We start from the raw sequence: 14,382 nt of genomic DNA, 5'->3' as shown, positions 1-14,382 counted from the left end.
TATTCACAGATCCATCATAAAACCTACTTTATACAGTTTTTTACATTATGCTTTAAAATAAATGTCTGGAGAACTCTACAGGTTTTAAATAGCTGTCATTTTGGTAGGTCAAGTGTACTAAAAGCTGACGAATGAAGAAGTGTTTTCATAGTGTGTACACAGGCCTGAAGGAGTCTCATATTATTCCCAAGTCACAGCTGGCCCAGTTCCTTAAGGAAGTGAATGTCAGCACCTGTGTGTTGGAAGAAGCCTTTCTAGTCCCAGTGAATTTTTCTGAGTGAAATTCTGAAGTCAAATTTTTACCTCAAATTAAATTTGACTTACAAACCAAATTTTCCAAATCAATTTATTATTATCCTGACAGCTGACATCATTAATACTTTAACAGAAACTACTTAAAATTAGCCAAATATCTAAGATCATGTACAAAAGATATACAAATTAAAACCATTAAAAAAGTAATAGATACCATAATTTGTACTGGACCATAACTTCTGTATTCAGAAATGATTGTAAAATTAAAACCTAAGGTAAAATCTGTACACCATATACTTTGAGTGATTTACATCTTAGAAAACAAAGGCTGTCTTTTCACTGTTACACATTTAGTGTCTCTGGCGGGTTGAGGAGAGAAACACCATGATACCTGTAAGTAGGAAAAAAAAATCCATTTTTAGTAAACATTCATTGGGTGAAGCAGATCTTGGAATTATACACATACTAGGAGCTCACAAATTTCTGCCTACTTGATTTAACATTTACAAAGCCAGTCTGGTGCCCCACACATGCATGCATGCCCTCTTCTCCCCTTTTCTCACTCAAATATAGGACAGAAAGCTCAAAACACATGGCTGCTAAGAGAGCGGCTGCTTAAATAATAAAATAGTAAGGAACTCTGAACTGTAGGACAGCCTGGAAAAGCAAACGTGTGTAATATCTCCTGCTGTTAATTCTTACTTTGAATTTTTGTACTTCTCTCTTATTGACTGTTGTGCGTGCTGTGGTGCTCTGAGGTAGGTCTGGTGAAGGTCGAGGAGACAAGGCTTTAGAGTTTCCAGAGTATATCCAGTCTTCTGTACTAATGATTCAGGCTGCAGGAGGGAGAAGAAAACCATGGAACTTTGTAACAGACACTAAATACAAGTTAGTAGTTGGCATTAAGCTTGAGTTTTGTTAAACTTCAGTATTTAACACCTCCAGTGGTGGACAGGGAAGCCTGGCATGCTGCAGGCCACGGGGTCACAAGGAGTTGGACGAGCTGAACTGAACTGAACATTTCCAGTTTTTAAGCTCCTTTTTGCTGACTTCAATTTTTATGATTTTCCCTGCCAGTGGCAGGCCTTGTTGCCCAAATTCTTTAAGCACATCTTTCAAATCCAAGTAGTAACTAAACTTTCTACCTAACAAAGACAAGGTAAGACAGGACGCTTTAAACAGGGTAGATGGTTGAACAGCTCTTCCAGTTCAGTACATTTAGACAACTATCAGTTGTCTAGGACAGTTACTTATCTGGCACAGGCATTTAAAATCACAAGGTAGATGTGTGGAGATGTTGTAATACATACCCAGGTTTGTCCTGTGACTGTGTAGAGTGCTAAATGAAAGGCCGCTGCCGCGATAACTGATGGCAAATACTTTAGATATGGGTCAGCATCTATCAAACTTAACTCTCCCAAAAACTGGAATGAAAAAGTAAACACTTTATGATCATAAGAGCTCTGGAATTCAAACCTCAAATCCTCCCTTTCTGACCTAATTTTTTCCTGTCTTTTAAGACTGGCTGTATAGCAGCCATATAAAAATTTTCAGTCACATCTTTAAATATATCCACTACTGCATTGTTTTGCTTCCTTCTCATCCTGTATTTTTCCTCTAGCCTTAAGAACAGCCCTTCTGGCTACCACTCGTTTTCCATTCTCATATCCCCAGTGCCTTCTCAATTTATATTATCCTTTGCAAGTGATGGGCTTGCTCTCAAGTGCTACAGCTCTCATCTGTCCTAGAACACTACATTCCTTGACCAAGACAGTATAATGAAACTAGAGCTTGCCCCAGTTGTGACCTTAGGATCTTCATTCAACAGAATGAAAGGAACTTACCATTGCTAAACTTTCAACTTTGCAGTTTGCAGGCTGCTGATGCAGGAAGTACTGGGTAAGAAACTGATTAATTGTTGGTGCAGCTAAGTCAAAAGCCAGGACTTTCAAGACTAGGTGCTCCATCCTCAGAACTTGTTTCTTGGTGTAAGTGTCATCTGTAATGTATACAAACTCTGCTACTTCTGGTGGGTATATTTCTTCAAACTTTCTACAATGAAAGGAGTAATTAGTCCTTCTAAAAGAAAAGCAAGCTTGTTTATCCCAACTTGAAATCACTTAAGCAGAATAAATGGAATGAATCTGAAACCAGTTGCCTGTTTCCACTGATACTTGACCATTTTTAGGGGAAATTGGGTAAATGCTAATTAAAAGCCCTAGATATATATGTCTTCCACTGAAGTCCAAGGAAATGAGAGACTGACTTCCCAAGATGGGAGCAAGGTCATCAAGTAACTGAAAATGTAGGAAATTTCCTTAGAAAAATAAATGTTTTATATTATAGTTTTCATATCTTAATGGGGAAAAGGTAAGATTTTGCTTATTTCACAGAAGGTACTTTTCTTTGGAAGGAACCACACTTTGTTTGTAACTGGTCCTAGTGTATTAAAATCTTGCCAGTCTGTAGGTTCAAGTGCCCTGAAAGACACTAGGAAAGTGCCCTGAAAGATCTAGGAAAATTAATGTCCTAAATTTGTAGTTTCATCTACACTACCACCCCTCAAGTAGTTATGAGTCCTGCTTTGTGTTATATGATAAAACATCACACTTCCCAAATATATGTATTTTAAATCACAATTTCTTCCCTACACAGAAAAATACTACTTATCACTTTTAACCCAGTGAACCAAGTTGGACTTACGAGGCTAAAAGCATAGCAGCAGTGCCCACAAGTTGAAGTTTTCCTCTCAACACAGACATGGATGAAAGAAACCTATCAATGTAGTTCACAGCCAAATGCAGGGTCTCGTTCTGCAGTTTATATTCTTCTCCTACTTCAACTAACCAGTCCACGAGGATAGCCCTCATACTGTTAGTAATGTCTGGCTGTTTCTTCATGTAACCCACTTTAGGCTTACATTTAACCTGTTGAGTGTTAAAATTGCAGTTAGATATTCTATCATTAACAGATACTAGCTAGAAACTTAAATATAGTAATTAACTGGCAGTTAAGAAATTTAAAAACATCATCTGAATTTTATTTCCCCACAGTAAATAAACAGCAGTATAAAGGGTAGATTCAGGGAGCAGTTACCTCCATTTCCCTAAGGTATGTGTGAATGTCCTCATGGTAGTCTGGTACCTCATTAACACTCACTGGCTTTTCATCTTCCAATACAACTGACATTTCCATAGTATGTGGAGACTCTGGGACAATTGAAAAATACAGTTAAGTTCACTTAGTTTTTGACTTAAGAGCTAAAAATGATTGTCCTTGTAAGGAGTCCCATACTACCAATGAGCTTATTTCATCCAACTAAGAGAGCTTTTTATGACAAAATACATAGAAGATTTAACTCTCATTTTTAGTACCTCTGTCCACTTAGTTTTGGAATGATTTTAATTAAAATATCAATAGACCATTAACAGGAAAATGAATTTGAGGAGCAGGTTATTAAGTTAAACCATCATTCACCTCGAATGATAGGAAGACAGTGGTTCTGTTAGAACAAGGTTAAAATCCAAACTTTGAGATAATATCTAGGATTTGTCATAAAAGAGTTTGCAGACCCCAAAGTCTAACATTTGCAAAACATAATCCAGTCTACAATTAGAAGCAGGGCTAACAAGTGTGCTCAAGAGGAAATCAGATTTGTCATGTGCAGGTCAAACATATTAACGGTACAATCAATGGGTGATTGGTAAATTCATCTTTGGAGGCAACGAATGTCATCCCTTATTATTTCAGCTCAAAGTTTACTTTGAGGTTAAAATTTGCTGCGAATTTTAAATAAGAATACACAAATTACTGTATTTCCAAAGTACTTCTCTGTTATACCTCTCATTTATACAACTAAAACTGATACTGAATTCAGTGAGCTGTCCAGTGAACCCATGCTGCTGCTGCTGCTAAGTCATTTCAGTCGTGTCCAACTCTGTGTGACCCCAAAGTCGGAAGCCTGCCAGGCTCCCCTGTCCCTGGGATTCTCCAGGCAAGAACACTGGAGTGGGGTGCCATTTCCTTCTCCCAGTGAACCCATAGCCTGATGGTAAAGCAGTACAAACTGTAGACAGAGCTGTCCACAGCAGTTACTCTGACTTACAGAAAGACAATTGTCTTTCTCTGTTATCAGACAATCACTCAGATGGATTTTACAGAAACAAAGTTTTAGATCTGGAAGGGATGTTGGCTATCTCAATATTTAAAGCTGCATCCTCATATGGCATTCTCTGAAATGGTATGAACAATGTTAGTCTTAACTGAAATATATTCTCCCAACCAAGCAAATATTTCGAGGGTCAATTAAGTCTTTGGGATCTAATGAAATTCATGTGACTAGCAGTGTACCTGGAGAAGGCAATGGCAACCCACTCCAGTGTTCTTGCCTGGAGAATCCCAGGGATGGGGGAGTCTGGTAGGAGGCGTCTATGGGGTCACACAGAGTCAGAAACGACTGAAGTGACTTAGCAGCAGCAGCAGCAGCAGTGTACCAGAAGCACAGGATTAGAATCTATTTGGAGGTCACCAGGTCACGGATTAGCTGTGAGGTCTGAGATAAGTCACACCCTTTCTAAACTTGTTACATTATGCCTACCTCATAATGTAGTAAGGCTCAGGTAAAATGTCTTAAAAGGAAAATGTTAATCCAACCTATTTAATAAGTACATTTATTCAAGTTTTCTTTAAAACTTACCAAAACTACCATCCATTGGGTAATCAAGAGGTGCCAGTGGCTTTCTTGGTCCTGGTAAAGTAACAGCTGAATTAAAAGCCAAGACATCTTCACTTTCTGATTTTTTAGATTCAGTTGGCCTCTTTTGAGTCTCTTCTTCTGCTTCATCCACATGAATGGTGAATGCAGGCTGTTTACTGTTTGCTTTCCAAGGAGGAACAGTGACATGCTCATCATTTATAGGAAGATCCTTAAGAGGTGCAACCTAAAATGAAATAATTAACTGCTTTGAGCCTATTAAGTGAAATTTTACTTTCATCCCCTTATACTGCTAAGTTTAGTACCAAGTACTCTATCAGGAAAATTAAAACTTCTGGGGGCAAAGTTCAGGCAAGGGAATTTGAGTAGCTGGAGAAAGAGATGGTTCAATTTGTCATAGGCATTCCTGTGACACCAAAGATTTCAGAGTCACACCAAATGGAATTATGCAAAATTAGGCCACGAGATGGCTGGAGTGGCCGGCCGAAAGATGCCAAATTTAACAGAGATGGCAAAAAACAAAAGTGGTTTTCCTCTTTCACCCCAGGGTGGAGCAACAGAGCAAATTCAGTAAGATGGCGGAATTGACCAAAAGCAAAGTATTTTTTATACCTTTGCCCAAAGTAGAAGTAGTTTCTTTACCCATATGGGGAAGAAGAAGAAGGTCGGAATAGTGCCTGGGGTTTAAAGCAGAAAGGCGCGGAGGCGGGCAAAGACCATACTCAACGTTGTGGGGCTTGGTTTGATCCCATTATCTATGGAAAAATACTCCCAATGGAGAGCTGAGAGGCAGCATGAACTCATAGCACTGTCAGGGACAGTATGGGAGAGTAATTAATGGGAGTAATGTGGCGTCCTACACTCTAGAAACCCAGGGATCAAGGGACTCCTGATCCTGGCCTCCCGCGAAAAGCCCAGGAAATGCTTTCTCGCCACTCTCCTCTGCCGGCTAAACCCGTGCAAAACCCCCGCTCGGCCCTCTCTCCTGAGGATATCGCTCATTGCTTTACCCGTCGCGTCTTAGGCCTCTGGGGCGCTGGACCCCGCGAGTTCCCGGCCTTCAGTACCGCCAGCCCAGCCCGGGTCCGGGGCTGCTGGGCGGGCGCCGCCTTCTCTGGGTTGACGTTCTCCTGGTCCTCCTGGAACGCCGTCTGCTGCAATGTTAGCGCCGAACCCGTCTCGCGGGCCACAGGCCCGTGCGCGGAGCTGCCCAACATCACTGCTCCCGGGGGCGCGGCGGGATCAGCCCGGCGCCAAGCAGCGTGCACTGCGTCCTGCCGACCAGCCGAGGAACACTCCAGCCGGACTCGCCCGCCGCAGCCCGAGCCAGCCTGCCCGTCCGCTAGGGACCGTGTAGAACCGAGGAGACTGAGAAAGGCGGAGGCAGGAACCGCCGGGCGTGGAGGGACAAGGACGCCCCCGAAGTGAAGCGAGCAGCCCGCCGGAGCTGGGGCTGTTCCTGCAGTTCAAGTATCCCGCGACTATTGAAATGGACCAATGAAAGGTGCCGGTCCCTGTGACGTCACTCGGGGCGCCGCGGTCGCAGGCGAATGAAGGCGGCTGCGAAGGCACCCGAGCAGGGGCGGAGCGCGGCGAAGAAACAGCGAACGGCGGCAGAAGGAAGGACGCCTGCGCCGGGTGGAGAGGCGGGGCCTATGCTTACGGTGACCTGAAATACCGCCGCAAAGCGGTTCTTGTCTTAGGGTAGGGGCTGCCGCTAGTACGAGCTGGATTACACTTTAGCGCTTATTAGTGGGCCTTGCATTGGAAGGACTGATGCTAAAACTCAAACTCCAATACTTTGGCCACCTCATGCGACGAGTTGACTCACTGGAAAAGACTCTGATGCTGGGAGGCATTGGGGGCGGGAGGAGACGGGGACGACAGAGAATGAGATGGCTGGATGGCATCACCAACTCGATGGACATGAGTTTGAGTGAACTCCGGGAGTTGGTGATGGACAGGGAGGCCTGGCGTGCTGTGATTCATGGGGTCGCAAAGAGTCGGACACGACTGAGCGACTGAACTGAACTGAACTGAGTGGGCTTTGCATAGTGCCTGACGGGTTAGTCCACGGGGTCGCAGAGTCAAACATGACTTAAAGACCACATCACCACCAACTGGCCTTTAGCCTTAGGACCTCCAGTTAGCTTGGCTGAAGTTTCTCAAGGTCTAAAATTGGATCCGGCGATACTGGCCTGGTGGTCTTGTTCAAGTTACTCAATGTTCTGATTCTCAGTTTTCCTGTTAACTGGGGTGATAATATCAACACGTTATAAGTTATCATTAGTATTAAATAACGTGCATAGATCATTTCACATGCTGCTTATGTAATTGATACTCAAGTGGATGACTATAGTGTCATCTTACCATGTTCATGCTTCTTCACAGTCTTATCCTTTTTATTTTTCTTCATGCAATTAAATGGCCACTTTGAATTACCGTTGATATACGTAACAAACTAATATACAAGAAATTCAACTAGACAGCCATTAATTTTTATCTCTTTTTTCCCCCCAAGGTACGGCAGGCAACAAAAAGCACAGAGTGAAATTCCAGTGACCTAGATATAATTGTGTTCCATTTCGAAATGAAGGTTATTTAAATACAGTAAAACAATATGGCCTTATTAAAATAAAACTGATAGAAATATATGCCTTTAACAAATTTTCACATTTAATATACAACAAGGCTTGCACATAGCTAATAAATATAATGGTATATAGTTGACAAACATTGTTGTTTTCCAACAAATTCATAAGTGTGCCCTTCTTGAAAACACAGAATAGTTTATTTTCTATTATAATCCTTATGCCACTTTAAAATAGCACAATCTTAAGTATAATATTCACCTGAATATGAATAAATATGAATTAAGATTGATGACTTCCATAGTCTTAAAGTTATATTTCCCTCCATATATGATAAAAAAGGAAATTAGTATTTATTAGTGCAGGAAAATCTAAGAAGCCATCACTATTTCTGTACTATTCCTATGTAATACATTTGTATAGCCCTACTGGTTACAGCACATCAAGTTAAAATCCCCCCAGTCTGTGCAAGGTCTGATATCCCTGGCCACAATTTAATGCAATGAGCCAACCCAAGTATTTAACAAACTGAGTAGGAGTCACAAAACATTACCAAGCAACAGCAAAATCAGTTGTAAATCAATCTCAAGTCCTAGAAAAAAAAAATTTATAGGTTATATCACCTAGTTGACAACACACAGAGTAACCAAAACATAATTGAGGCACCAGAACTTGGGTCCCACGTTTATGAAATAACAGCATGTCCTCTTAAACACAATCTCACTGAGAATCAGTTTTCTTATATAATTTGACAAAATAATCAACATACTGTGCAGATCAATTGAGGTCACATATGTACATACTATTTGAAAACTGTAAAGCAGTTTATACATATGTGTTAGCTTGTTAAAAATTTAAATGTGTCTATTTTCCAAGCAATATTTTTTTATTTGAAAGTTAAAACAGCCTCTTGAAAAAAAAATTCATTAAAATCTGTTATAATATTCCATTTTTTTAAAAATAAAAATTCTCTTTACTTTAAAAAAATTACATTTGTCAAAAAAAAAATAAAAGTGCTACAAAAAACAAGTCATACTTCATTTATATTTAGACGGTATTGAAAAGCACTTGAAATAAAAGTATGAACAGTTAGCTTGTAATTCTGTTTTAACAATTTTCATTTAAACAGACAACTTCTTTGGAACTTTACCTTGTTTACATTTCATGAAGCATCAAAGAAAGCAATCAGTGCATTTTGGTCATAACTGTCCAGAATTTCCAGTAAAAGAGGCACTTTGGTTTTTACATTGGTGCCTTTAAACTTGAACTTATCTATGAAAAGATCGGTGATCATGCCTACAAAGAAAAAGGAATAATTTTCTGTCATTGATTAATTCGATTAACCACACATTATTTAATGAAAGTGATTGCTTGAGAATTTCTTAGCACCTGTAATTTCTATTGTTTAACGTACAATAGGATGTTGTATGTATGTATAAAAGGATTGGTGCATTAGAAAATATTTATTTGGGGGGGATTTTATGGCAAATTTTAAAATATAAATCATTTGGCTAATAACTCTCTTAACATGTGGTTACAAGCTATTAGTTCAGACAATCAACTGCTGGCCAGTTTTGAATTCCTATCGGTATATATAAAATTACAAGTGGTTTTCTTTTTTTCCCCCACCAGTTTGACCATTTTGATATAGTGTAGACAGATTTTGTTCCTTGCAGCTTTATTTGAAGTAAAATCCTTAGCATTTGACTTGAAGACAAATTAGATTCAAACATCTGGACATATGTACAGTAGAAATAATTCAAGCTATCAAATCTTTTATCTAAAGCCTTTGATGTAAGTCGTGTTTCATAGTTTTTCATATTTTAGTAAGATAATAAAAGGAATATATGTATGGCATAATACTCATGGAAAGTGGCAGCATCTGACAACAAAACATTTCTGCAACAAAATATATGAATATTCACACCAAATGGAGTTTAAAAAAACCTCATAGCAGTTTATGTGAGGTTCTATCATTAATTCAGATCAAGTTAGATTTATTGCCAAATGATTTATCAAATAAAGCTTTTGATTTCAAAGCTTTCTGGACTGCAAAACTGGTGATAAGAGATGGCAGTTCTGTACCACCCATCTTCTAGGTTATTATGAGGATAAAAGATCATGTGCTTGCCATGTGGTAAATATTAAGATATCAGATATTATTGTTATAGCTTGTGAGCAAGTCTTTGGGCCTAAAATAAATTATTAGGAAGATCTTAAGGATCAATATGGACAGATGATACCAACTGACTCCATAGAAGACTTGGCACAGTGCACAAAGCATGCATCTTGGGGCAAGGAGGTCCTAATGAAGGCTTTGCCACTAGCTACTTATGTGGCAAATTCTTAAGTTCAGATTTCAGTTTTAAAAAATGTGAAAAACAGAGACAGCACCATCTATCTTGCAGCACTGTTGTAAGGATTAAATATCCCACCTGATTTTAAAGATGCATAAATAAATAGGTATACTATGCATATTAGGTCTTATGTAAAGATTGAAAAAAAATTTTCTTAAGCTGTTCTTTCCTTCCTCTCTCTCTGCCTCCTCACATCTCCCTCTTACTCTTCCTTTTTCAATATATTGTGAAACACTCAGCTTCTTACCACGAAAGCAAAATGAGTTTTAAACTATAAATTGACACAACACATATATAGCCCTTATTCAATTTTGCATAAAAATATTAAATACTGTATTTTGATATTTCAAAATAGCAATGAAAACTGAAAATTATTAGTATGAAATATAGCCTAAATTATAATGTTTCATAAGGTATCATACCAGGTTTCTTCATATATATAAATTAATTACATTACATTTACTTCATTTGTTAATGTTTACTTGTATACTATCAAGTAAAAATGTTAAACATTAAAACTAACGTGACAAAATACAGTGTGCAGTACACTGGCTGTTACTGTTTCAGTCATGACTACTGTAATCTTTGCCTATCTCCTTCCGCCCAGCTTCTCTCATATGATCCTTTGCAAACAGCCAATAGAAAAGAATATGACAAGGTATACTAGAATAGTCCACTAACCATAGAGTCTTTCGAGATGTGCAGGTTGCTTTTTGTATTCTTCCTGTAGGTGATCTGCCTCTTCTAGAATACAGCGATATTCTGGTATCAGAAAGTTTGTGTTTCCCTCGTGAACCTGCAATTCCTTATTTAAAATTAAAAATAAAAGCACCTTAATTTCAAAATTCAGTCCAGTGTAAACTGGACTTAAAATATAAAAATTTAAGTTCTTTACCATTTTAGAAATCCGATCACAATAAAATAATAATCATGAATCCATGGCAGACATACTTACTTTTAAAGCATCAATTAACTGCACTTTCTTAGCCAAAAGCAACTGGTACTCCAGCTTTGGGTGGATTAGCTTTAATGTGTGTTTGACTGATACTTCATTTATCTCTAGAAGAAGTTGAGGCAGGCACAATTAGATAAGTCACTTTGATCAGGAACATTCTTATTGTAACAATCCCCCAAAAACAGAAAGAATGATTCTTTTTATGCTTTTCTTTTACCATAAGATATGTTGAGGTTAATTTTCCTTTTTGTAGCTTCTTTAGAGAGCACATCTTTTAGGATGGATATAGTAGAAATGTTGTCAGATTTAAAAACTCCTTCGCCTTTTCTATAAAATTAATATTTTTAAAGAAACAGTTTTAGAAGGAAGTACATCCAATAAATATGTCCCATAAACACATATTTTGTGACTAGCACCTTGTGTTTAGACTTCATTTTATTTTAAATTTCTTTATATACATATCTCCCTATTAATGTAAAGCATATTTAAACATGTAACCTATTACTGTTGTAGTTAATATTCAAGTTCTAAACATACTTGTAAAACTGAGCAAAAGATGTTAGACATATGCCTCCTAAAGATATGACAATTTAAGTCCTTCATTTAAAACTTTTTAATTCATTTTCACTAATAAAATTTCTAATAGCTAATACCTTATACATATAAAATGAATTTAGAAGTGATTACTTTCATATCAGTTCTTATGTAACACATAGATTAACAGCATGACTACATGCTTCATCCTTAAATATCAAACCTAAGAATAACATCTTTAATCACAGGACCCTTCTTTTTCTTTCGGGAACTCCTTTGTCCCCTCTCTCTCTTTCTCTCTCTCCCCTCCTTCTCAATCCTTATAGTTTCATTGGCCTCAACCCTATCTCTGGGACTTCAGGAAGAAGCTTTTACCAGTGTGCTTCATGACCACAGCGGTTCATGGTTTAGGATGATACTCAATCATGGGACTTTTATTGGAACTAGTGGAAAAGTGAGGCTATGGCAGCTGAAAAGACATAAAGCTGGATGGAGTTGTTGGTGGCCCCCACGGCACCAAATAGGAAAACCGAGAGCAGAGAGAATCAGAGTTGAGCAATGAAAAGCGATGAAGTCTTAGGATGGAGAGGGATAAAGGGATCAGTTAAGCTTCTAATCCAGTTGTGTCTGAAGCAGACTACTTAGTTACACAAGCTGATAAATTCCTTTTATTTGGTTAAGCCTGCTTACATTTGGTTCCTTTTTATGATGACCAAAATTTCCTAATTAATATATACTATCTTTACATATTCAATGTGGCTTTTATTTGGTTTCATATTGACTAGCTGTTCAGTTCAGCTGCTCAGTCGTGTCCGACTCTCCGCGACCCCATGAATCACAGCACGCCAGGCCTCCCTGTCCATCACCAACTCCCGGAGTTCACTCAAACTCATGTCCACAGAGTTGGTGATGCCATCCACCATCTGTCGTCTTCTTCTCCTCCCACCCCCAACCTTTCCCAGCATCAGAGTCTTTTCCAGTGAGTCAACTCGTCGCATGAGGTGGCCAAAGTATTGCAGTTTCAGCTTTAGCATCAGTCCTTCCAATGAACACCCAGGATTGATCTCCTTTAGAATGGACTGGTTGGATCTCCTTGCAGTACAAGGGACTCTCAAGAGTCTTCTCCAACACCACAGTTCAAAAGCATCAATTCTTCGGCGATCAGCTTTCTTCACAGTCCAACTCTCACATCCATACATGACCACAGGAAAAACCATAGCCTTGACTAGATTGACTAGCTGTAGACAAATGCTAATTCTTTTTTTCTAGAAAGATTAATAATATCTGATAATTTAATAATCATTTAATAATAATTTTTTGATCCTGATTAAATTTTGAAATCATGAGATTTTTCTCACTAGTTTTCAATTTTAATGAAATTTCACATTAAATACATATACGGTACGTGGCACTATAGAATGACTTACACAGTTTATCTTCCTTTAAGCATTACAATTCAGTGAAGTAAGTGCTATTATTTCCACTCCTCAGAAAAGAAACTGAAACTCAGAAAGTAACCTAGCTAAGGTCGAATAGCTGGTGAGTCACAAAACCAGATTCAAACCTAAGTATGTCTGTCTCCAAAGTATATACTTCTATACTTCTTCAATATATATTTCTTAATCAGGTACCCAAAAAACATTTATTGAGTGTACCACTATGTCCAAGGGGCTTCCCAGCTGGCTCAGTGGTAAAGAATCCGCCTGCAATGCAGGAGACCTGGGTTAGATCCTTGGGTTGGGAAGATTCCCTGGAGGACACGGCTACCCACTCTAGTGTTTTTGCCTGGAGAATCCCCAGGTACAGAGGAGCCTGGCCAGGTGCAGTCCATGGGGTCGCAAAGGAGCTGAACATTACTTAGCGACTAAACAACACTATGTTCAAAGCCATGTGTTAGACACGTAAGGATACGAACAAAAATAATAAAGAAATAAACTCTGCCCAGAAGCTTATAATCTGGTTTAGAGACTAGCTTGCATAAAAATTATTACATACTTCAAACAAGTAGCAATAAAAATCTAAGACAGCTAAGAATAAAATGCTATGGGAACAGAGAAGAGCATCCAGGAAAACTTCAAAAATGTAGCTACTGAGTTGGACCTTGAAAGATAAGCTGAGTTTTGACTGTTAAGACAAGAATATTTAAGGATACAGAAATATAAAAATATATAACATGCCAGGGGCCTGTCAAATTGTCTACTATGATTAAAGTGTAAGGTTCGCTGTCATACTCCAAAACAGAAGTCCTGATTCCAGGCTTAGACACAGATAAGATCCCCTGGAGGGTACAGTGAAATGGACCCTCAGAACTGATGCTAAATCCAATTATATAAGCAAGATTTGGGGAAATAAATATATAAAAAAATAAAACCAATTAGATTTCTGGAGAGTTCTTGGTCCCAAAGGCTATAATCAAAGGTAAAATTATGTGTTCACTGCTGTTTGCTGAACTTAGCGTGGTAAACTCTCAGCTAGAAAGCAGGAAGTAGAATACCTCAGTAAACTGCTCAGGGAAACAATCTTAAGAGACAGAGGGAAGATAAGAAGCCCTCTCTCCTCCAAACAACAAAATTAAAATAAAAACAAAAGGACAATACCAACCAACAGCTGTGAGAGAATGAGAAAAAGTATAAGGGTACAAGGTCAAAGCAGATTACAGAGAAATCAGCCTTACCCAACACATTCTGAAAAAGAACAGGGGAGAAGAAAATTTTGGCCTCCACTATATTCGGAAACAGAAAGTAGGGAGGCCTATGCGAGGGACTGACAGTGAAGAGGGCAGGAGGGCAACTGTGAGCTTGAGGAAGAGTGTAAGAGAATGATGACCTTCATTTCATAATGTGGTAGCTTCAAAAGCCTGCATGTTCTAAGATTTCAAATTCTGAGCCATTTCTTATTTTTGCATAAAGAAACTCAATGGTCATTCTTATTGTAATTCAAAATGGAATTAGGATAAATGTTCAAGTCAATTTGGGA

At 38.6% G+C, this 14,382-nt stretch overlaps 2 protein-coding genes across 4 annotated transcripts in view; both read right to left on the bottom strand.

The window, feature by feature from the left end:
- Window positions 1–122: 122 nt before the first annotated feature.
- On the bottom strand, window positions 123–6,700 carry CCNA2 (cyclin A2). The gene is made up of 8 exons (XM_055434551.2): window positions 5,980–6,700; window positions 4,952–5,195; window positions 3,352–3,464; window positions 2,959–3,182; window positions 2,100–2,307; window positions 1,566–1,679; window positions 958–1,091; window positions 123–646 (listed from the first exon to the last, which is right to left on the bottom strand). Exons 1-8 carry the CDS (start codon window positions 6,184–6,186, stop codon window positions 598–600), a joined length of 1,293 nt encoding a protein of 430 aa, XP_055290526.1. The 5' UTR covers window positions 6,187–6,700; the 3' UTR covers window positions 123–597.
- A 136-nt stretch (window positions 6,701–6,836) lies between these two features.
- The window catches only part of BBS7 (Bardet-Biedl syndrome 7), a 40,604-nt gene continuing 33,058 nt past the window's right edge, over window positions 6,837–14,382 (bottom strand). For all 3 annotated transcript variants that reach the window (XM_088836144.1, XM_055434546.2, XM_055434548.2), the window contains 5 exons: window positions 11,090–11,199; window positions 10,873–10,976; window positions 10,599–10,722; window positions 8,711–8,856; window positions 6,837–8,152 (listed from right to left, as the gene is read on the bottom strand). In XM_088836144.1, the coding sequence (XP_088692270.1) occupies window positions 8,723–8,856; window positions 10,599–10,722; window positions 10,873–10,976; window positions 11,090–11,199 (472 nt within the window). In that variant the 3' untranslated portion in view covers window positions 6,837–8,152; window positions 8,711–8,722. The remainder of the gene's footprint in view (window positions 8,153–8,710; window positions 8,857–10,598; window positions 10,723–10,872; window positions 10,977–11,089; window positions 11,200–14,382) is intronic.

This window comes from Moschus berezovskii, chromosome 5 (genome assembly GCF_049115385.1).
Source record: "Moschus berezovskii isolate FMDL1 chromosome 5, NW_MosBer_1.0, whole genome shotgun sequence".
Taxonomy (NCBI): Eukaryota; Metazoa; Chordata; class Mammalia; order Artiodactyla; family Moschidae; genus Moschus; species Moschus berezovskii.
Note: the sequence above shows the minus strand (reverse complement) of the source record. Positions and strands in the feature narration are given on the sequence as shown.

Bases quoted from the DNA above. Each gene is read 5' to 3' on its own strand.
- CCNA2 (XM_055434551.2), bottom strand. From the start codon at position 6,186: ATGTTGGGCAGCTCCGCGCACGGGCCTGTGGCCCGCGAGACGGGTTCG. The intron at 3,183-3,351 runs GTAACTGCTCCC...AACACTCAACAG, and splicing joins CATACCTTAGGGAAATGGAG to GTTAAATGTAAGCCTAAAGT. The intron at 647-957 runs GTAAGAATTAAC...TCCTACTTACAG, and splicing joins GAGAAGTACAAAAATTCAAA to GTATCATGGTGTTTCTCTCC.